We start from the raw sequence: 24,294 nt of genomic DNA, 5'->3' as shown, positions 1-24,294 counted from the left end.
ACCAGAATTCCTGCCTTTATAAAGGGCTTCTCTCTACCTCTGGATGAGACAGCTGCTGAGGTCTCTTTCTTGGAGGACTGACTCAAGCCATTGTCATGCATTGATGAACTGCCTCTTTCAGTTGGAGTTGTTGCGGGGTCCAGCTGTGTTTATTTGAACTCTGAGCCTGTATCAGATCTTGGAACTGTGTCTGGCTAACAGTGACGGTATCTATTTGTTCTGTAATGGTTTGGTGGGGGGGGGAGGGGCGTGTTACCCGAGTTCCCCTCATGGCCATCTACCTTCATCCATTCATCTGCCTTTACGTTCCCATTTGGAAAAGGTCATTTGGTGAGCTCTAAGCTTAATAATGCCACATTCACACTTCCCGGCACTTTGGAGGATGCATTTGAGCTGGGATGCAGAGGGTAATTCTTTCCCATCTGCCAAGACAAATCTTCTAGTTTTCCAATGTCACAGCAAATCAGCGACACAGCTGCAGGCGTATATGCTGCTGGCAGTTTGTCTGGTGATGGGGAAGAAGTTTCTGGGTTGCTGAACAGATAGGGTCCAGACTGCTCGCTCAGCAGTCTGAGTGCTCATTTTGTTCGGGAACTTCAGCACTTACTCTATTATGCTTTCTCCTCTGTGATTCTCCATATATATGTATGGAGCTGAATAATTCAGCTGGTCCTAACCAGATACTGTAAATCCATGAAACTAGAGGCTAGAGAAGAAATTTCCTGCAATTCTATACTTGCATGTCCAAATTGGTCCTTAAGGTGTCCTATTCTCTCTCCAGTTATTCTTTCTCCTTAATATACTAGAAGTACCTCTTTGCATTCACCATAATCTGCTTAGCCAAGGCTATCTCATGCCCTCTTTTCAAACTCCTGATTTCTTTCTTCAGTAAACTCTTGTATCCCCTATATATCTCCAGACATTCCCTCGACCCCAGCTGCCTGTATCTGAGCCATACCTCCTTTTTGTCTGGTCAAAGTCTCAATATCTGTTGTCATCCAGGGTTCACTATTCCTGACAGCTTTGCCTTTCACCCTTAGAGGAACATTTAGACCTTGAACTCTAGCTATTTCACTTTTGAAGGCCTCTGAATTGCCAAAGATCCCTTTGCCTGCAAATAAATTAATCCAATCAACCCCTGCAAGCTCCTGTCTAATTCCATCAAAATTTCTCTTGCCACAATTCAGAACTTGAATCTGTCGATCAGTTTGTCCCTCTCCACAACTATTTTCAAATTAATAGAACTATGGTCACTGGTCCCAAAGTACTCCCCCACTATCACCTCAGGCACTTGTCCTGCCCTGTTTCCCAAGAGTAGATCGAGTTTTGTCTCTTCCCAAATAGGACCCTCTATATATTGCATGAGGAAATTTGTCTGAACGCACTTATCAAATTCCACTCCATATAAGCCCTTAAAGCTCTGGCACTCCACGTGAGGAAAATTAAAATCCCTGACTATGACAACCCTATTGTTCCTGCAAGTCTCCCCAGTCTCTCTGCATATTTGTTCCCCTAATTCCCATTAATTGTTTAGAGGCTTATAGTACAACCCAATAAGCCAGCATATACTTTTAATTTCTTAGCTCTACCCACAAAGCCTCGCTGAATGATCCTTCAGCTTTTCATCTCTGATTACTGCTGTGTTACTCACCTTAATCAGAAACGCAACTCCCTCTCCCCTCTTTCCACCACCTCTGGCCGGCCTACAGCACCTGTTCTCTGGCACATTAAGCTGCCAGTCCTGTCCCTCCCTTACCCATGCTTCTGTAGTGACTATAATATTCCAGTCTCAGATACCTTACCACACCCTGAGTTCATCAGACTTCCCAGTCAGCCCTCTTGCATTGAAATGCATGCAATTTAATCCAACAGGCATTCCTTGCTCCCTGCCATTTTCCAGCCTGACCTGTCTCTTCACTTTACTATTTCTGATTACTGCATCTCCTTCCAGCTTCGCACTTGACTCCTTGTTGCTGAGGATCCCATCCCCTCTCCCCGCCCAACAAGCACCCCACCCCCACCCCCCCCCCCCCCCCCCCCCCCCACCAATCTAGTTTAAACCCTTCCTTGTAGCACTAGCAAATCTGGCTGCCAAGATATTGGTCCCCCTCCAGTTAAGATGCTTGAACCGGCCCTTCTTGAACAGGTTACCTCCACCCCAGAGAAGATCTGATCATCTAACACTCTGAATCACTGACCCCGCAACAATTCTTTAACCATGCATTCATCTGCTATGTCTTCTGTTCTTACCCCCACTAGCTCCTCTTCGAAAAACCCCAAAAGATTTGTCAGGCAAGACTTCCTGCACACAAATCCATGCTGACCATCTCTAATCAGACCTTGACTATCCAAATGTGGGTTGATGCTGGCCCTCAGTAACATCCCCAATAGCTTGCCTACTACTGATGAGGCTCACTGGCCTTTAGCTTCCTGGCTTGGCATTGTTACCTTTCTTAAACAATAGAACAACATTAGCCAACCTCCAGAACGTCTCCAGCAGTTAAAGATGAAGCATGAATCTCTGAAAGGGCCTCTGCAATTTCTTCCTTAGCCATCCCTGGTGCCAATATGCTAATCTGTGGCTACCACCTTCAAACTGAAGGGAAGTCTGGGTCGCCTACCTGCAAGTGGAGACAGTGAGCTAAAATCTGTTTCATTTCGGTAGCAGTGTTGATATGCCGTTCAGTCAATTCCTATGGGCCATTTCTTTTAAGGAGTTGGGAGAGTGGGTAGCGTTTGTGGTGAAACCATAGACGTCATTCTGGCAGAATCCTTCCAATCCAGGACACGAGAAAAGGGGGTTATATCGATGATGCGCTTCCCTTTTATTTCATGTTTCCCCTGAACTATCACAGTTCCAAAGTGTGAGGTCAAGGTGCCAGAATGTCCGATCGGTATTTCAACAACAGACAGCCACTGGGTGGTTGTAATTTGTTCGCCCTAATCCGTTGGACTTTTGTGTCCGAAGTTGTCTGCAGCTGATGGATGTTGGCTGATATTTTAACTTAGAGTCACTGATTTCCATTAGGTTTCTTTTCTCTGGATGTGTCCTCAACGTGGAATGTCTCATTTTGAGCCCGAGTTCATGTATGTGTGTGTTTGCGTGAATGAGAGAGAGAGAGAGAGATAATATCTGTGCTGCCTTATTTACATAGGATTGAGACATGTGTCCTAATTTTGAAAAAACAATATCAAAGTGTTGTAGCGTTCTACGGATATTTGGTCTAATTCATCCTGTCCGACCAGATATCTTAAATTAATCTATTCCCACATTATGGAATTTGACCCCATATCCTTCTAACCCCTTCCTATTCATGTCCCCATCCAGATGCCTTTTAAATGCTGAAATAGCACCAGCCACCATAATGTCTGCTGGCAGCTTATTGCATACACACACCACTCTCAGGTCTATTTTAATTCCCTCAAATGTGTGCTCGGCATGTCTGCGTCTTCATCAAATAATTAGTGCTTTGTCAAAAAAAACCATTAAAGACAATCTGGCATAGAGAAAGCACCCAACTGACAGTCTCATAACTTGTATTTTCCTGTGGCACATGTAGCAATGTAACAGAGATTGAGAGTATACCCAGCTCAGTCATAAAATCACAATGTCTTCCGAGCTGCACTCATACCATGAATTTCCCTCAGAGAATAAGAAACTTAATGGATCTGGAACACAAATGATCTGTAAATACAAGCAAGACAACCATTAAAGAGTACCATATGCCAGTCCCAAAACAATATGTTTATAAAGAACTAGAACTTGTGAATATCTAAATGTATTTCACAGAAAGGTTTACACCAAAAGTTTGACCCTGGACCATATACAAAAATAGTATGATAAATGCTCAAAATTCAATCTTAAGCATAATGAGACTGAAAGAGTGAATTGTGAGACATAACTTTACAATGATTGAGGAGTCAGCAATTTTTTCAGAATTCAGTTCCTGCTGAAAATCATGAACACAAAGTGTGTCTTTAACACTTATTAACCAGTGACTCGTGGAGACAGATTCAGGTTTTATTTACAATGCAAATGCAATCGCAAGAAAAAGAGTAAGGCAAATTATATCAGTCGTAGGTTAATGTGGAATCAAGTTCATAACCTTGTCAGCCTTGAGCCTATTCAATATCGATACAACCTTTGGGTTACAGATGACCTATTCTTTTTCCTAACTCATATGGTCTGACATATTAGATTAGATTACTTATAGTGTGTCCACACCGACTCGCCCCCACCCTGACCCATTCCCCGACACTACGAGCAATTTAGCATGGCCAATTCACCCTTACCTGCACATTTTTGGACTATGGGAGGAAACCGGAGCACCCGGAGGAAACCCACGCAGACATGGGGAGAATGTGCAAACTCCACACAGTCAGTTGCCTGAGGCGGGGAGTGAACCCGGGACTCTGGCGCTGTGAGGCAGCAGTGCTAACCACTGTACCACCATGCCACCATGCTGCCCTTATGTTTTACCTTTCAGAATTCTGGATGAATAAAAAAATCAATGGAATTACAAAGGAATGAAATAGTAGAGATGCAGGAACTGGCACTGTGATGGAGGATGGAAGACATGATGGGAATTGGGAGCAACAATGTGGATTTCAAAGTTGACGCATAGTTTTTTTAGGAGTCATTGAAGCACAAGTGTGCAGGTGAATCAAAGCCATTTGAAATTGGAATCAGGATAGCTAACATTTGGTTGTGTTCTTTCTTAATTGTGTTTGATGGTGATCGACCGTGAGATACTGTCCAGATATATAGGCACAGTCAATTAATGCCCATCATTAATTGCACTTAGATCAATTAAGAGTCATGACATTGCCTGTAGGTCTCGAATCATATGCAGGTAAGAATAATTAAATATGGCAGATTTCCTTTCCCATAGGATATTAGAGAATCAAACAAGATTTTATAAACATCGACAGTCGTTACTTGGGAGAAAGTGAGAGGACTGCAGATGCTAGAGATCAGAGGCGAGAGTGTGGTGCTGGAAAAGAACAGCCGGTGAGGCAGCATCCAAGAAGGAGAATCGACGTTTCGAGCATAAGCTCTTCATCAAGACTGTGGCTTGTGGGCCAAGGGAGCTGACAGCCTTTAATGTCACTCTTTATTCTATACTTTTGGATATTGACATATGGAGAGATCTATTCCTCCTGAGGCTTATTTGAAAGGCAATATGCCGAAAGCAAAACTCAGCAAATAGCATCCAATAAACCCAATAGAACATAAGGAAATTATTTACGATAGAATATTCAGAATGTGTAAGATCCAAAAACAAAACATGAGTGTATAAAATTTTTAAAAATTATGTTTCTAGAATGCAATGTACTTGTGGGTTTGATTTTGGGAAGAGTGAAAATGTCAATTTTAGTCTGTGTGCATGAAGGATAACAAGTAATATGTTAGTCTTTGTGGAGCCATTGTTTCAAACTGTTATGTTTCAGAATACAGGCAATTGGGCAATACTGGAGTGAAATTGTGAGAGAGTTTGCATTGTGAGTGCTTTATGATCCAAGAAGGCAATCCTTGATCTGCAGCTGCTTGCTTTCGGTTTTGAAGAATAGAGATTTTCTTTCCAAGTGTGTGAGGCATTTGAGGTAGTTCACAGATAGACTGGAAAGGGGAGGTACAGGAACAAATTCTCTTCCAAAAGGAATTAATTCAGAACACTTGGAAAGATGTGATCCCCTTGCAAGTATTTTATTATGAATATTCCAGGCAAGACATCTTTGGTTAAAAACTAGATATGTCACTCGATGTTAAGAATATTCAAGCGCAGTTATATTGATAATCAAGGGAAAGGCAACTCTCTCCCAGATATCTCAATACTCTAAAGTCTTTACACGGAGGGTGGTAGGTGTCTGGAACGCGTTGCCAGCAGAGGTAATAGAGGCAGACACGGTAGATTCACTTAAGGCGCGTCCGGACAGATGCATGAGAAGGTGTGGAGCAGAGGGATACAGCTGCTTAGGAATTGGGCGATAGGGTTCGATAGTGGATTTGGATCGGCACAAGCTCTTTCTTGTTCTTTGTTCTTGATGTTGCGATAGACAGGAGTGATTTTTTGCCATGTGCTTTGAAAACTTGCTAACTATATTATTTGTGAAGAGCATGAATGATTTCTCATGATTTTCCTTTCCTTTAGTAACATCCTGATTCATTGTAAAAACCAAATATTCAGAGTTTCACGCTTATCTTTCGATGCAAGGTTACCACTTCAAATGTGAAGTAAAATAAAGGCGCGTTAGTAATCCAGATTTCTGCTTCAAATCTGAGTTGTTCAATAGGAATAATATTTGGTATCATAACAGATAATATCTGAGGTAAATAAAACAGGACATGAGTAGAAAAGTTATTGGAAAACACAGCGGAAATGAGGCAGGCAAAATGAGACTAGACTCATCTACAATACAACATCGATACGAATGAGTGGCACAATCATTTGAATCATTGCAATTTATTTGATGGAATGCAATGCCCTCACCTCAGTTCTACATGTCAAATCACATGGGATTTTCTTTATTTTTGTGGATGGTGCAATGGTGCAGCTTTTTAAACAAATTAATCATTACACTTACCTCACCTAAAGGTTAAAATTGTCATCTCAGTATTATGGCAGTTCAAAAAAAAGACAACATTCAATGGAAAGTAACACTACAGTGCTGTTCGTATTTTCATGCGAACAAAGACTTTTGCTACAAACCAATTGATGAACGTTTACTACTGAAAATTGCACTCATGCAAACAGATGTATATGGCACTGTCTTATAGACTGCCATTAGTTCATTTTGAAAGTAAAGCCTCTCTTAATTGAAGCCAGTGGGTACTTTACAGCACGAATGAACTGTTCCCTAAACTTCGACTGAGTTACTCCATAAATAAACGCATTTGTGCAGTAACTCAGACTCAGTAGCATAAATCCAATTCTTTCAAATATGTGCAAGCCGTCGTTGTAAAATCTGGGATCAATTTCTGCATTTCGATAATATAAGAAATTGATTACATAGGGTGACCACAGCAGTATGAAGCTGCTAGATATGGTGAACAGTAAAATCATTGACTTTCTTCTGCTCTCCGTCTCCGTATCACTATGCTTCTCTTCCGTGTGCTGACTTCTCAATCCTTTACGAATCCGATTCGCCACTAACACATATCTGATTGTCATAGCATTGAAGAGCAAAATTAAAATGAATGGAAATAGTGGTGTTAATACCTTATCTAACCAGTCGTATACAAGCCAACCGAGTACAGTGTAATAGCTTGGCTTCGTTTGACAATACCACTGTACATTGTCAACCACAATCTTAGGTTCCAGTATAATGAAAATTGGAACATTTTTTAGAAAGAATATAGTGCCAGTTATTGAAAGAATAACAGCTGCTGTTTTCACAGTACAATATTTCAGTTTCAGTTTCTGACAACAAATGGTCACAAACCGATCAGCGGAGAAAGTGACAGTGAACCAGACAGAACAGTCTGAACTCATAAAAAGCAGGAAATCTATCACAATGCATGAAGGTGTGAGATGCAGGAACGAACCCTGGTAAAAATAGTGATTTAGCTGATACAATATAATATCATTGATGATGACCATTAGATCCGCTGTTGCCATGGCAACCAGGTAATGAGTGGTGCATCTAGAGAGGCCACATTTTCCTTGTGACAGGATCACAATTGCCAGTGTATTAACTGAAATTAGTTTAGAAATTATACGTCAAGCAGTTTTCCATTTGAGTCAAGATGGCAATGTTTGGATTTGAGCCAACCATCAATGGTGGTAAGGAAGAATGTTGAAATTTAAAAGGAACTTAATCCATATTCCATAACACATTAAGATAGGTCCAGGCAACAAAGAGAATGTGAGTGTGATTGTCAAACATGAAGTACTACAAAAGAGTTGTGGAAGAATAAAATGGTCATTTGAATATGTTACTGTTGCGTACGGAATGAGATAGACCATGTTTTATTGGATTAGTGGCGGCACGGTGGCACAGTGGTTAGCACTGCTGCCTCACAGCGCCAGAGACCCAGGTTCAATTCCTGCCTCAGGCGACTGACTGTGTGGAGTTTGCACGTTCTCCCCATGTCTGTGCGGGTTTCCTCCGGGTGCTCCGGTTTCCTCCCACAGTCCAAAGGTGAATTGGCCATGCTAAATTGCCCGTAGTGTTAGGTAAGGGGTAAATGTACGGGTATGGGTGGGTTGCGCTTCGGCGGGTCAGTGTGGACTTGTTGGGCCAAAGGGCCTGTTTCCACACTGTATTGCAATCTAAAAAAAATCTAATCTAATTGACATCACTCTGGTAATGGAAGCAAAATAAAAACGTAAGGAGTGTAGCGAATTGTCCATTTCCCTTTCACATCCCCAACAATTAATGAAGCTATTCTCCTAGCCATGGAGCTACGGATTTACATGTTCAAGGGCAAATCTTAACATGGTCACAATAGAAGTTGTCAAATAATGACATGCAGATTACAAATATGCTGCCCATCTTCATGGATTTGCCACCGTAACATTACATAATGCAACCTTACGAGACAGATATTTCTTATGCAATGTTCCACAAGAATACGATGACAGAGGTGCCCCACAATAGGGAAGGTATCCATATCCTACCAACAAGTGGCACTCGTGTTGAGGATTGGAAACCACGACAATGGTGTGCTAACATGTGGAGGATAACCACTGAGGAACTGAAATGTGATGTAATATGAATGGGACCATTAATGAACATCAAAGTATCTAAATGGAGCTGTCAATTGATACATCAGGCCAACAAAGTCAGCCTTGAAAATATGAAAAAATGGACAATTATTTCATCTAAGAAAATAATTGAAAGCGATTATTAGCTGGTTGGAGATCATTCTGCTGTTGTGATCCAACCAGCACCAAAGGTTTGTGTCACGGAAATATGTCCTTTTTTCTCTCTTTTTTGACAAAATAAGACTAACTACACATGAATTGAAGACATGGATTTCAGATACATAATGAAATGTGAATGATCAGTTAAAAATAGCTCTAGCTTACACTTATAGATTGAACTGGTGTGCAACACCAAACTATTATACAACCTGCTTTTGGAAGTCCCCAAAGTAATGGAGGTGCCTGTTGCATAGTGTGATGATGTTGCTCCTTTAACAAGGTTATGGTGTCCTTGACTTTATTTTCAGGGAGATTGTAAAAGACACTAACCCTGAAAAGTCTTTGTTTGAAGGGTTTTAGGGACAGTTTAATTTTAGATACTGCATCGGGAAAAAGGCTTTCGAATTTAAAAAAAACTCTTGCACAATGAAATAAGAGTGGCCACTTCTCCCATCTCAGCTTTTCTCTGGTTTTCTTTGGTTTTTAGCAGGCAGGTTTTGAAGCTGCTGGAACCAAAGAAGCAGGTCAACGCTGGTCCTCTCTCTGACCTATCTATCTTGTAAGACCCTGTGTTTGATTTTACCTTCTATGCCAAGGGGTATTTATAGGGATTGTTGCAACTATTTGGAACCACATCATTCAGTTGGGATAATCAGTTAGGCTTTTGGATAGGGTAAATTATTTTGTATTTTGCTCTCTTTTGTTTGTGTTTCATTTGGTAATGTTGCAAATCAATTCAGGGAGTCGGTTTATTTCAATTGGCCGGCTTTTCAGTTTGCAGCGCAATGTGATGCCAACAGTGCAGGTTCAATTCCCATCACTGGTTTGTGGTTACCATGAAGGACTCTCTTTCTCAACCTCTTTCCTCACCTGAGGTCTGGTTGCTGTCAGGTTAAATCACCATCAATTGCTTCTCTGTAATGAGAGAACAATAGACCTTGGAGTGCAGGTTCATAACTCCGTGAAAGTGGAATCACAGGTAGATAAGATAGTGAAGGAGGTGTTTGGTATGCTTTCCTTTATTGCTCACAGTATTGAGTACAGGAGTTGGGAGGTGACATTGGGGCTATACAGGACATTGGTTAGGCCACTATTGGAATATTGCATGCAATTCTGGTCTCCTTCCTATCGGAAAGATGTTGTGAAACTTGAAAATGTTCAGAAAAGATTTACAAGGATGTTGCCAGGATTGAAGGATTTGAGCTATAGGGAGAGGCTGAACAGGCTGGGGCTGTTTTCCCTGGAGCGTCGGAGGCTGAGGGGAGACCCTATAGAGGTTTACAAAATTATGAGGGGCATGGATAGGGTAAATAGGCAAAGTCTTTTCCATGGGGTCAGGGAGTCCAGAACTAGAGGGCATAGGTTTAGGGTGAGAGGGGAAAGATATAAAAGAGACCTAAGGGGCAACTTTTTCATGCAGAGGGTGGTACGTGTATGGAATGAGCTGCCAGAGGAAGTGGTGGAGGCTGGTACAATTGCAACATTTAAAAGGCATTTGGATGGGTATATGAATAGGAAGGGTTTGGAGGGATATGGGCTGGGTGCTGGCAGGTGGGACTAGATTGGGTTGGGATATCTGGTTGGCATAGACGGGTTGGACCAAAGGCTGTTTCCATGCTGCACACCTCTATGACTCTATGACTCTATAACAGCCCCTATGGTCTGGTAAGACTATGGCCATACAACAAAAATCAATTGTTTCATTTAAAACTAAATGGTTTGAACAGCTGCATCTCTCCTGCAATATCCATGTTACACCTGCTGAAAGTAACGAGCAAATATCGGGTCTAGTCTGCTTGCTTGAAATTTTTTGGAAGGGACTGTCCTGGTCCATAACAGATTGGGGGTAGGGGGGTTGTGGGAGTGCTTTTTTGTGGTACTTGTTCTATCGTTCCAATTTGGGATTAGGGCTGTTGGGTTTGAGGGCTGCAATTGGTAGGTGTTAGTGTCTTTTGTTCAGGATATTGAATTTGGTTAGTTTAAGCAGTTCTTGGATTAGCAATGGATCTTTCAGTCACTAAGAGTTCTTTGGGGGTGCAAGAAGTGACTTTGGGGGGTTTTGCAAAAGGTGATTAAGGCCAAGCTGCTGGAATTAGCTGACAAGCTGGAGTTGGAGCTGCTTCCTTCGGTGAGAAAGGAGAGATAATTACTGCAATAGTTGAGCATTTAAATTAGCTAGGAAAGCTATCAGAATCTTTAGAGATGGCTAAAATTCAATTAAAAATTAAGCAGCTTCAGTAAGAGGCAAAGACAAGGAAAGGGGCAACAGAAATGAAGCAACATGGATTCCAATTAAAAGCAGAGAAAGAGAGAGAGAAAGAGAACAAGAGAGAGAAGAGAGAAAAAGACAGAGAGAGGAAATGAAGAAGGAGAGTGAGTTTGAACTTCAGAGTTTGGTGCGTAGGTGGAAAAGTCAGCTGAAAAGAATGGAGATGAACTCTGAAGGTAAGCTTAGTAAGGAAGTGAGTGAGGATAAGCAAACCTGTGGTAGCTAATGTCCTGGTGAGAAACTGTTTAAATATATTCAAGCATTGACTAAATTTGATAAGACGGATGTGGAAGGTTCTTTCATCTCATTGGAAAAGGTGGCTAAAAACATGCAGTGCCCAGTGACCATGTATTAACCCAAACAAAACATATAGATAGCGCTAGTGATGGATTCCCATCGCCATCAGAGGCAATATCTGGGACATTTGAGATGGTGAAGAAAGCCGTCTTTAGTGCTTATGAACTTGGACCAAAAGGCTACAGACAATGTTTCAGGAATCTAAGAATGGACCCTGGTCAAACCTACACTGAGTTTGAAAGGATCAAAGAAAGTAATTTTGAGAGGTGGCGAAGGGCATTAAAAATAGAGCAAACCTATGATCCTCTTCAAGAGACAATTATTTTAGAGGAGTTCAAAAATTCACTTCCAGAACAATGAGAAATCGTCGAAGGGCAGAGAGTTAAATAGCAAGATTAGCAGCTGAAATGGCTGATGATTATGAGTTGCTCCATAAATCTAAGTGTGCCTTCCAAAATCAATTTTAATCCATGAGGGATAGAAATTGGGGAAAATATAAATCCTCGTGTGGAAAGGGAACGATGGATTCCATTGAAGATCATAGGGATTACTTACCAAAGGGTAAAAAGGAGACCCTTGAAGGAGAAAGAGAAGTAAAAATGCTCCAATAAAATAGACCGCATGAGATCACAAGTCAGTGGGTTAGGAAAATCGCTGGGAAGCCACATGTTGGAAAAAAAGATTAGCCAGTGAATTTTATTGGAGTGGTAATGGAAAGCACTGACGTTTAGAAAGCTGTACCAGAATGTACAATCTGGTTTAAGGTTGCTTAAGGAGAAAGTGCCAGATCTTATTACACCATACAACTGCAAAGGTAAAGTTTATTTGCTTCAGCCAGGAGCAGTAGGTAAAGAGGTTACAATATTAAAAGATACGGGATTCTTTCAATCTGTAGTGTTCAAAGATGAAGAGATGGTGGGCGGCACGGTGGCACAGTGGTTAGCACTGCTGCCTCACAGCGCCAGAGACCCGGGTTCAATTCCCGCCTCAGGCGACTGACTGTGTGGAGTTTGCACATTCTCCCCGTGTCTGCGTGGGTTTCCTCCGGGTGCTCCGGTTTCCTCCCACACTCCAAAGATGTGCAGGTCAGGTGAATTGGCCATACTAAATTTCCCGTAGTGTTAGGTAAGGGGTAAATGTAGGGGTATGGGTGGATTGCGCTTCGGCGGGGCGGTGTGGACTTGTTGGGCTGAAGGGCCTGTTTCCACACTGTAAGTAATCTAATCTAATCTAATCTAATATGTATTTCTAAAGGACTATTGCCAGCAAAGGTACTAGTAACTGGAATTCACGATGAGATAAGAAGCGTTCAATTATGTAAAGTGAGGTTAGAGTGTCCAGTGAAAAATGGTAGGAGTACTGGGCAAACTCTCAGCTCCAGGAACACAATTTGTCCTTGCTACTGATACAGCTGGGTCACAGGTAGGAGTGCTGCCTACCTGTGGTTGAAAAGCCAGTGGAAACGCAGACAACAGAAATATTGCAGTTGAATGTATTCTGGGATGATTTCTGACTGTGTGGTAATGAGGTCACAAAGTCACCAGTTGAAACAGGGGAGGTAAGAATTTGCAGACACCCAGTTTGATCAGATGTTTGAGACAAACCTGAAGCAGATAGATGACAAAGCAGAAATGTTTAGCTCAATTAATTGAGTTACAGCAGAAAGATGAAAACTTAAAGCATTTGCAACAAAAAGTATTTGTAGGAAAACAATCCAAATGGAGCCCTGAATATTATTATCTTAAACATGATGTCTTAATGAGGAAATGGAGATCATTACATATTCAGCCAGATGAGAAATGGGCAGAAAATCATCAATCCGTATTTCCAGTGGGTGATGGTTTTGTGAGTGTTGCATTACTTACCAATAGGGAGTCATTTACGGGTAAGAAAAACCAATGGAAAAATGCAAAAGCAGTTTTACTGGTCTGGATTGCAAAAGGATGTAGTTGCATTTTGCCAGGCATGTTAACCACTTCAGATAATTGGAAAACCCCCACATTAATCTCCACATGGGCATTAATAGAAAATATACCTTTAATAGCTATTCCTGCATTTGAGGAACGTTTATACAAGAGTCTTAATTGATTTCTTAGGTCCCCTACCTCAAGCAAAAACTGGGAATAGATATTTATTAAAATAATTGATGTGTCCACTAGATTTCCAGAGGCTGTTCCATTACGCAATATCACAGCAAAAAGGATTGTAGAGAAGTTAGTCAATTTTTTCATGCAATATGAATTATCCACAGAGATACAATCAGATCAAGTGTCAAACTTCACATCAAAAGTATTCAAGGAAGTTATGGCCAACTTACAAATAAAACAATTCATAAGGACTCCATACTGCATACCATCCAGAGTTGCAGGGAGTGTTAGAAAGGTGGCATCATACATTAAAGACATTTTGAGGGCTTATAGTGAAGACTATCCAGACGGTTGGGATAGGGAACTTTGTATGTGCTTTTTGTGATCAGCAACACACCAAATGAAAACAGCAAATTCAGTCCATTTGAATTAGTTTTGGGGGCATGAAATCAGAGGATCGCTAAAATTAATTAAGGAGAAATTGGTAAGTCAGAATTCAAAGAGCTCAAATTTGGACTATGTGTCAAATTTTCAGGAGCAAACAAATAGAGTGAGGAAATTGGCTCGATGGCATTTAAACATATCACAGCATACAATGAAACAGGAAGCAGACAAAAAATCAAAAACTTGCATTTGTGCTTTTAGAGATAAGGTTACCTCCAGTGATTCGTAAACCTTTAAAAGTAATGTTGACTAGATTTTATCAAATCGAAAGGAAATTGAGAACTATAAGGACTTCAGATAGAAAGAAACCTCACAGAATGTGTCACGTGAATTTGCTCAAATGATATTTCGAAAGGGAAGGTAAATAAAAGGAAAATGTTTTATCCATTGTAACACGGAGTGAAGAAGCAAGTTCAGAGGATGTTGAATTGGACATTCCTCAAATTAAATTGGACAATGAGGAAGTTGTCAAAAATTGGGATAAATTGTTGAGTGACCTTCCATGGGAAAGTCTAAATTTCCTCAAAGAGATGCATATCACATGGTGAAATATACAAAAATAAACTGGGAAGATGAACTAAATTATGTATGATGTAGATTTAGGAGATGCTGTTCCAATTAAGCAACATCTTTATAGGCATCACTTTCTAAAGTTGACACAGGTTCTAAAGGAGATTGAACACATGCTCCAAGATGGCATTATCGAAGCGAGTTCCAGTGACTGTAACTCACCCACACTAATGGTCCCAATACAGATGTTACCCAACTGTTATGTGTGGATTATCCTAAAGTCAATGCAGTTACAAAGACTTCACGTTTTGAAGGCTGTATTGAGAGAGTGGGACAAGCAGCTTATGATCCCGCATTAAAAGGCACTTACCTCGGGAGCCAGGCCTCCATTTTGCTAAAGCGGCAAGGAAAGAAGGAGAGGTGAAGTGAGGGCTGCCGGGAAGGGTGACTTTTCCCGCATTAAAAGGCACTTACCTCAGGAGTCGGGCCTCCCTTTTGCCAGAGCGGCGAGGAGAGAAGGAGAGGTGAAGCGAGGGCTGCCGGAAAGGGTGAGGTTTCCCGCATTAAAAGGGACCTACCTCGGGAGTCAGGCCTCCATTTTGCCAGAGCGGCGAGGGAGGAGCGAAGGACTTCTGGGAAGTCATATTTTTGTGTGGCTGCGTTACCCGAAACACTACTCGGGTAGTGTCTCCCACCCATCCTCCTCCTCTAATCAAAAAAAAGGACTTGTGTGCCAGATTGGTAAGGTAATGAGTTTTTTTTATTCCTTATTTTTTCAACAGTCTCTTTGGGAATTTAGAATAGTGGGAATGGAGGTTAGGGCAGGTGAATGTTGCTCCTGCAGAATGTGGGAGGTAAGGGTCCCCACTAGTGTCCCTGCTGACTACAGCTGCGGGAAGTGCACCCAACTCCAGTTCCTCAAAAACCGCGTTAGGGAACTGGAGCTGGAGCTGGATGAACTTCCGATCATTTGGGAGGCAGAGGGGGCTATTGAGAGGAGTTACAGGGAGATAGTCACTCCTAAGGTACAAGAAAAAGGCAAATGGGTTACAGTCAGGGGATGGAAAGGGAACTGGCAAGCATGGCAGGGATCCCCTGTGGCCATTCCCCTCAACATAAGTATACCATTTTGGATACTATTGGGGGGGGATGACTTACCAGGGAAAGCAGTGGAGTACAGGGCTCTGGCACAGAGTCTGTCCCTGCTGCTCAGAAGGGAAAGGGGAAGAGGAGCAGAGCAATAGTCATTGGGGACTCCATAGTTAGGGGGACAGATAGGAGGTTCTGTGGGGACGAGAGAGACTCACGGTTGGTGGGTTGCTTCCCTGGTGCCAGGGTTGGTGATGTCTCTGATCATGTTTTTGGGATCCTTAAGGGGGAGGGGGAGTGGCCCCAAGTCGTGGTCCCCATAGGCACCAACGACATAGGTAGGAAGAGAGATGGGGATTTAAGGCAGAAATTCAGGGAGCTAGGATGGAAGCTTAGAGCTAGGACGAACAGAGTTGTTGTCTCTGGTTTGTTGCCCATACCATGGGCTACTGAGGCAAGGAACAGGGAGAGAGAGGAGTTGAACAAGTGGCTACAGGGATGGTGCAGGAGGAGGGTTTTGGATTCTTGGATAATTGGGGCTCTTTCTGGGGTAGGTGGGACCTCTACAGCAGGATGGCCTTCATCTGAACCAGAGGGGTACCAATATCCTCGGGGGGTGGAATTCGCTAAGGCTATTGGGGTGGGTTTAAACTAATCCAGCAGGGGGATGGGAACCAAAATTGTAGTTCGAGTATAGAAAAGGTTGAGAGTAGGGAGGTCCAAAATCAAGTTTCAGGGCTCAAGATGGCACCGGCAAGCAAGAAGTTGGTTTGAAGTGTGTCTACTTCAACACCAGGAGCATCTGGAATAAGGTGGGTAAACTTACAGCATGGGTTGGTACCTGGGACTTCGATGTTGTGGCCATTTCGGAGACATGGTTAGAGCAGGGACAGGAATGTTTGTTGCAGGTTCCAGGATTTAGATGTTTCAGTAAGAACAGAGAAGATAGTAAAAGAGGGGGAGGTGTGGCATTGTTGGTCAAGGACAGCATTACAGTTGCAAAAGGGATGTTTGGGGACTCGTCAACTGAGGTAGTATGGGCTGAAGTTAGAAACAGGAAAGGAGAGGTCACCCTGTTGGGAGTTTTCTATAGGCCTCTGAAGTCCCAGAGATGTAGAGGAAAGGATAGCAAAGGTGATTCTCAATAGGAGTGAGAGAGACTCCTATTGGAGTTGTCATGGGGGACTTCAACTTTCCAACTATTGACTGGGAACATTATAGTACGAGTACTATAGATGGGGCAGTTTTTGTCCAGTGTGTGCAGGAGGGCTTCCTGACACAGTATGTAGACAGGCCAACAAGGGGCGAAGCCACATTAGATTTGGTACTGGGTAATGAGCCCGGTCAGGTGTTAGACTTGAAAGTAGGTGAGCACTTTGGTAATAGTGATCACAATTCTGTTATTTTTACTTTAGTGATAGAAAGGGACAGGTGTTTACCATTGGGCAAGAGTTACAGCTGGGGGAAAGGCAATTACGATGTGATTAGGCAAGATTTAGGAAGCATAGGAAGGGGAAGGAAACTACAGGGGATAGGCACATTAGAAATGTGGAGCTTATTCAAGGAAAAGCTACTGTGTCTCCAAGATAAGTATGTACCTGTCGGCAGGGAGGAAGCTGTAGAGCGCGGGAGCCGTGGTTTACGAAGGAAGTGGAATCTCTGGTCAAAAGGAAGAAGAAGGCTATGTTAGGAGGAGATGTGAAGGCTCAGTTAGGGTGTTTGAGGGTTACAAGGTAGCCAGAAAAGACCTAAAGAGAGAGCTAGGAAGAGCCAGGATGAGACATGAGAAGTTGCTGGTGGATAGGATCAGGGTAAACCCTAAGGCTTTCTATAGGTATTTAAGGAATAAAAGAATGATGAGAATAAGATTAGGGCCAATCAAGGATAGTAGTGGGAAGTTTTGTGTGAAGCCAGAGGAGGTAGAGGAAGCACTAAATGAATATTTTTCAACAGTATTCACTCTAGAAAACAACAATGTTGTCGAGGAGACTACTGAGATACAGGATACTAGACTGGGGGGGATTGAGGTTCACAAGGAAGAGGTAATAGAAATCCTGCAGAGTGTGAAAATAGATAAGTCCCCTGGGCCGGATGGGATTTATCCTAGGATCCTCTGGGAAGCCAGCGAGGAGATTGCTGAGCCTTTGGCATTGATCTTTAAATCGTCATTGTCTACAGGTATAGTGCCTGAAGACTGGAGGATAGCAAATGTGGTTCCCCTGTTCAAGAAGGGGAGTAGAGACAACCCTGGTAATTATAGACCAGTGAGCCTTACTTCAGTTGTTGGTAAAGTGTTGGAAAAGGTTATAAGAGATAGGATTTATAATCATCTAGGAAAGAATAATTTGATTAGGGATAGTCAGCACAGTTTTGTGAAGGGTCCATCGTGCCTCACAAACCTTATTGAGTTCTTTGAGAAGGTGACCAAACAGGTAGATGAGAGTAAACCGGTTGATGTGGTGTATATGGATTTCAGCAAAGTGTTCAATAAGGTTCCCCACAGTAGGCTATTGTACAAAATGCGGAGGAATGGGATTGTGGGAGATATAGCAGTTTGGATCAGTAATTGGCTTGCTGAAAGAAGACAGAGCGTGGTGGTTGATGGGAAATGTTCATCCTGGAGTCCAGTTATCAGTGAGGTACCGCAAGGGTCGGTGTTGGGTCCACTGCTGCTCGTCATTTTTATAAATGACCTGGATGAGGGCGTAGAATGGTGGGTTAGTAAATTTGCAGACAACACTAAGGTCGGTGGAGTTGTGGATAGTGACGAAGGATGTTGTAGGTTACAGAGAGACATAGATAAGCTGCAGAGTTGGGCTGAGAGGTGGCAAATAGAGTTTAATGTGGACAAGTGTGAGGTGATTCACTTTGGTCGGAGAAACCAGAATGTGAAGTACTGGGCTAATGGTAAGATTCTTGGTAGTGTAGATGAGCAGAGAGATCTCGGTGTCCAGGTACACAGATCCTTGAAAGTTGCCACCCAGGTTGACAGGGTTGTTAAGAAATGTTTTAGCTTTTATTAATAGAGGGATCAAGTTCCGGAACCATGAGGTTATGCTACAGCTGTACAAACCTCTAGTGCGGCCGCACTTGGAGTACTCTGTACAGTTCTGGTCACCACATTATAAGATGGATGTGGAAGCTTTGAAAAGGGTGCAGAGGACATTTACTAGGATGTTGCCTGGAATGGAGGGAAGGTCTTACGAGGAAAGGCTGAGGGACTTGAGGATATTTTCGTTAGAGAGAAGAAAGTTGAGAGGTGACTTAATAGAGACATATAAAATAATCAGAGGGTTAGATAGCATGGACAGGGAGAGCCTTTTTCCAAGAATGACGGCGAGCATGAGGGGGCATAGCTTTAAATTGAGGGGTGATAGATATAGGACAGATGTCAGAGGTAGTTTATTTACTCAGAGAGTAGTAAGGCTATGGAATGCTTTGCCTGCAACAGTAGTAAATTTGCCAATTTGAAGTACATTTAAATCGTCATTGAACAAGCATATGGACGTACATGGAATATTGTAGGTTAGATGGGCTTCAGGTTGGTATGACAGGTCACTGCAACATCGCGGGCCGAAGGGCCTGTACTGTGCTGTAATGTTCTATGTTCTATATGTTTGTAAGTTGGAAATGCTCACAGGATCCTGGCAGGCACCTTTGTTGGAAAGAGTGATGACAATTTTGGCTTTTGTAATGCCAAATGAATTGTATCAGTTTAAACTCATGCAGTTTGGTATGTAAAATGTGACAGCCGCATTCCCGAGACTAACCAATAATGTGATTTCTAAATTACCCAATTGTGTTGTATATATGGATGACCTGGTGAGTGTTAGACCCAGATGGAAGGAACATTTGCAACATTTATCAGAATTGTCCAATTGACTGTGGAAGGCAGGCTTGGTATTAATCCTGGCTAAAAGTGAATTTGCCAAAGCTGAAGTCAACTTCCTCGACCACGTTGTTGGACACGGACAGATTGCCTCATGGGATGCAAAAACAGAGGTAATTGGGCAGTTTCCCATACCAACAACAAAAAGAGCAGTACGATAGTTCTTGGGACTGAGTGAAATTTATTGAAAATTCCATCAAATTTCAGCAGTGTGGCTGCTCCACTCACTGAACTGCTAAAGAAAGGCAAGAGGTTTTAGTGGACAGTGGACTGTCAGATGGCATGTGACAGACTGAAAGCTGTGTTCATCATTGCCCAATATTAGCCCCATCTCATAAGGAAAACCATTCTTTTTCTACAGAACAGCGAGGAGAGAAGGTGGAGTGAAGCAAGGGCTGCCGGGAAGGCTAAATTTTCCCATGTTTTTTTCCTGTCTGGGAGCAGTGGGAGACACAGCGGGCGTGGAGACTAGGAGAGTGCCGGGAAGGTAAGAACTTAATATATATTTGGATACACATGTAGTATCTCCCTTGCGCCCCTACCCACCCCTCCCCTCCCCCACCCAAAGAAAAAAACTCTGTAAGGTAAGGCTTTTATTTTTTCTCTATCTTTCTTCTTCATATATTTAAGTGCATTGTTTGGCATTAGTTAGTTGATAAAAAGCTAAGCTTACAATGGCAGGGGACCTCAGACCTGTGGCATGTGCCTCTTGCTTGATGTGGGAGCTCAGGAACATGGCTGACGTTCCTGACTCTTACACTTGCAAGAAGTGTGTCCAGCTACCGCTCTTGTTTGACCACATGATGGGTCTGGAGCTGCAGATGGACTCACTATGGAGCATCTGTGATGCTGAGGAGGTCGTGGATAGCACGTTTAGTGAACTGGTCACACCGCAGTTAGAGTCGCTGAGGGAGACAGTGAATGGGTGACCAAAAGACAGAAAAAGAGTAGGAAGGCAGTGCAGGTGTCCCCTGCGGTCATCTCCCTCCAAAACAGGTATACCATTTTGGATACTGTTGGGGGAGATGGCTCACCAGGAGAGGGCAGCATTTGCCAAGAACAGGGCACCGTGGCGGGCACTGCTGTTCAGAAGGGTAGGAAAAAGACTCGTAGGGCCATAGTCATAGGGGATTCTATTGTGGGGGGAGTAGATTGGTGGTTCTGTGGATGAAAATGGGACTCCCGGATGGTATGTTGTCTCCCAGGTGCTTGGGTCAGGGAATGCTGCAGACCATTCTAAAAGGGGAGGGTGAACAGCCAGTTGTCTTGGTGCATATAGGCATCAACGATATAAGTAAATAAACGAGAAGAGATCCTGAAAGAAGAATTCAGGGAGCTAGGAGAGAAGTTAAAGAGGAGGACCTCAAAGGTAGTGATCTCGGAATTACTACCAGTGCCACGTGCTAGCCAGCGTAGAAATGAAAAAATAGGCAGGATGAACACATGGCTTGAGGGATGGTGTAAGAGGGAGGGGTTCATATTTGTTGGACATTGGGACCGGTTCTGGGGAAGGTGGGACTATTACAAAATGGACAGTCTACATCTGAACCAGACTGGAACCAATGTCCTTGGGGGAGTTTTTTTGCTACTGCTATTGGGAAGGTTTTAATCTAATGTGGCAGGGGGCTGGGAACCAAAAGAGAAAGCAAGTAGACATCAACGTGGAAACTGGAGACTGTAAGGATCATGATGATAGCATTAGTAAGGGGAAGAGTAGGCAGAGAGCAGATGAATGCAAAACAACTGGTGGCCTGAAATGCATCTACTTTAATACAAGGAGTATAGTGTGTAAGGCAAATGAACTTAGGGTTTGGATTGCTGCCTGGGAATATGCAATCACAGAGACCTGGTTGAGGGAAGGGCATGATTGGCAACTAAATGTTCCAGCATATAGACAGGGAGGGAAGTAAATGGGGGGTGGAGTTGCGTTTGCTGGTCAGGGATGATATCACGGCTGTGCTAAAGGAGGATATTATGGAGGGCTTGGGTAGTGAGGCACTATGAGTGGAGCTGAGAAGTAAGAAGGGTGCAGTTACATTGTTGGGGCTGTATTACAGGCCTCCCAACAGTGAGTGTGAGGTAGAAAAACAAATAGGTAAACAGATTATGGAAAGATGTGGAGGCAATAGTGTAGTGGTGATGTGAGATTTTAATTTTCCCAACATTGACTGGGATACACTTTGCGTCAGAGGTCTGGATGGGGTAGAATTTGTAAGAAGCGTCCAGGAGAGTTTTCTAGAACAGTATGTCAATAGTCCAATGAGGGAACTTGTGCGTGGAGTCTGAGCAGATAGGGGAAGCCCTAAATGTGTTTTTTGCTTCGGTTTTCACCAAGGAAAGGGACATTGTTGTGAATGAAAACTTTGAGGAGCTGGGATACAGTCTTGACCAGATGAAGATTGATGAAGTTGATGTGCTGGAAATTTTGGAAAACATTAAGATTGATAAGTCCCCAGGGCCAGACCAGATTTATCCTCGGCTGCTCCGGAAAGCGAGAAAGGAGGTTGCTAAGCCACTGGCGAAGATCTTTACCTCCTCACTCTCCACGGGTGTCGTACCAGAGGATTGGAAGGAAATGAATGTTGTTCCTCTTTTCAAGAAGGTTAATAGGGAAATCCCTGGCAATTACAGACCAGTCAGTCTTACATCTGTGGTCAGCAAAGTTTTGGAAAGAATTCTGAGGGATAGGATTTATGACTGTCAGCCAAAGCATAACATGATTAAAGGCAGTCAGCATGGCTTTGTGAGGGGCTGGTCATGCCCCATAAATCTTATTCAGTTCTTTGAGGAGGTGGCCAGGCAGGTTGACAAAGGTCGAGCAGTGGATGTGGTGTATATGGGCTTCAGCAAGGCATTTAATAAGGTTCCCCAAGGTATGCTCATTCATAAAGTCAGGAAGTATGGGATACAGGGAGATTTGGCCATCTGGATTCAGAATTGGTTGGCTAACAGAAGCCAGAGAGTGGTTGTAGATGGAAAGTATTCTGCCTGGAGGTCAGTTTTGAGTGGGGTCCTGCAGGGCTCTGTACTTGAGTCTCCGCTCTTTGTAGTTTTTATAAATTATTTGGATGAGGAGGTTGAGGGGTGGCTTAGTAAATTTGCAGTAGACACAAAGGTTGGAGGTGCCGTTGATAGCATTGAGGGCTATTGCAGGCTGCAGTGCGACATAGGATGCAGAATGGGCTAAAAAATGACAAATGGAGTTCAACCTGGACAAATACGAAGTAATGCATTTTGGAAGGTCAAACTCAAATGTTGAATATAGGATTAAAGACAAGATTCTTGGCAGTGTGGAGGAACAGAGGGACCTTGGTGTACAAGTACATAGATCCCTCAAAGTTGCCACCCAAGTAGATTGGGTTGTTAAGAAAGCATATGGTGTTTTCGCTCTCATTAATAGGGGGATCGAATTTAAGAGCCACGAGGTTTTGCTACAGCTCTACAAGTCCCTGGTGAGACCACACTTGGAATATTGTGTCCAGTTCTGGTTGCCCTACTATAGGAAAGATACAAGAGGCTTTGGAGAGGGTGCAAAGAAGGTTTACAAGGATGCTGCCTGGACTGGAGGGCTTGCCTTATGAGGAGAGGTTGAATAAGCTCGGACCTTTCTCTCTGGAGAGAAGAAGGAAGAGAGGTGACCTGATCGAGGTATACAAGGTAATGAAAGAAATGGATAGAGTAAATAGCCAGAGACTTTTCTCCCCAGGGCAGGATTGACTGGCACGAGGGGTCATAGTTTTAAGGTATTAGAAGAAAGGTATAAAGGAGACATCAGAGGAAGGTTCTTTACGCAGAGAGTTGTGAATGCATGGAAGCAGAGTCATTAGGGGCATTTAAGCAACTGCTGGACATGCACATGGATAGCAGTGAGTTGAGGGGTGCATAGGTTAAGTTTTTGTTTTCATTAGGATCAATTCTCGGCACAACATCGTGGGCCAAAGGGCCAGTTCTGTGCTATATATTTCTGTGTTCTATGTAAAAGCAACTGGTGGCGATTTAACCTGAGAGTCACCAGACCGAATACAAGGGAAGAGTTTTAGAAGGAGAGTCCTTCATAGTTACCTCAAATCAGTGATGGGAATTGAATTGCCAGCAATTGGTTCTCTCTAATGAAAGAGCAGGACCCCCCCCCCCCTCCCCACCCAATGGTTTGTGAAGACTATGGTGCAAGAATCTGTTTTGGGTCCACTGCTGTTTGTCATTTTTATAAATGATCTAGATGAGGGCGTAGAAGGATGGATTAGTAAATTTGTGGTTGACATTAAGAAAAGTTGTGGTCAGTGCCAAATGATGTTGCATGTTGCAGAGGGACATAGATAAGCTGCAGAGCTGGGCTGAGATGTGGCAAATGGAGTTTAAGATGATTCACTTTGGAAGGAGCAACAGGAATACAGAGTATTGGGCTAATTGTAAGATTCTTAGCAGTGTAGATGAGCAGAAAGCTCTCAATGTCCATGTACATAGATCCCTGAAAGTTGACACCCAGGTTGATAGGGTTGTTAAGATGGCAAACAGTGTGTTAGCTTTTATTAGTGGAGGGATTGTGTTTTGGATCCATGACGTCATGTTGCAGCTGTACAAAATTCTAGTGCGGCCGCACTCGGTGTATTGCATACAGTTCTGGTCACCACATTATAGGAAGGATGTGGAAGCCTTGGAAAGGGTTCAGACATGAATTACAAGGATGTTGCCTGGGTTGAAGGGAAGGTCTTATGAGGAAAGGCTGAGGGACTTGAGGCTGTTTTCATTCGAGAGAAGGGTGAGAGATGACTTAATTAAGACATATAAGATAATCAGAGGGTTAGATAGGGTGGACAGGGAGAGGCTTTTTCCTCAGATGCT

The 24,294-nt window shown here is 43.0% G+C and overlaps 1 protein-coding gene across 1 annotated transcript in view; it reads right to left on the bottom strand.

The window, feature by feature from the left end:
• Nucleotides 1-6,785: 6,785 nt before the first annotated feature.
• Nucleotides 6,786-24,294, bottom strand: part of LOC122544227 (putative G protein-coupled receptor 139) — a 55,262-nt gene continuing 37,753 nt past the window's right edge. The window contains exon 3 of the mRNA XM_087980989.1: nt 6,786-7,696. Coding sequence (XP_087837115.1) covers nt 6,786-7,696 — 911 coding nt within the window. The remainder of the gene's footprint in view (nt 7,697-24,294) is intronic.

The sequence above is a fragment of the Chiloscyllium plagiosum genome, unplaced genomic scaffold (assembly GCF_037043375.1).
Source record: "Chiloscyllium plagiosum isolate Xiang-an unplaced genomic scaffold, Cpla_swu_hap1 HiC_scaffold_38, whole genome shotgun sequence".
Lineage (NCBI taxonomy): Eukaryota > Metazoa > Chordata > Chondrichthyes > Orectolobiformes > Hemiscylliidae > Chiloscyllium > Chiloscyllium plagiosum.
This window is presented reverse-complemented; position numbering and strand designations above follow the sequence as displayed.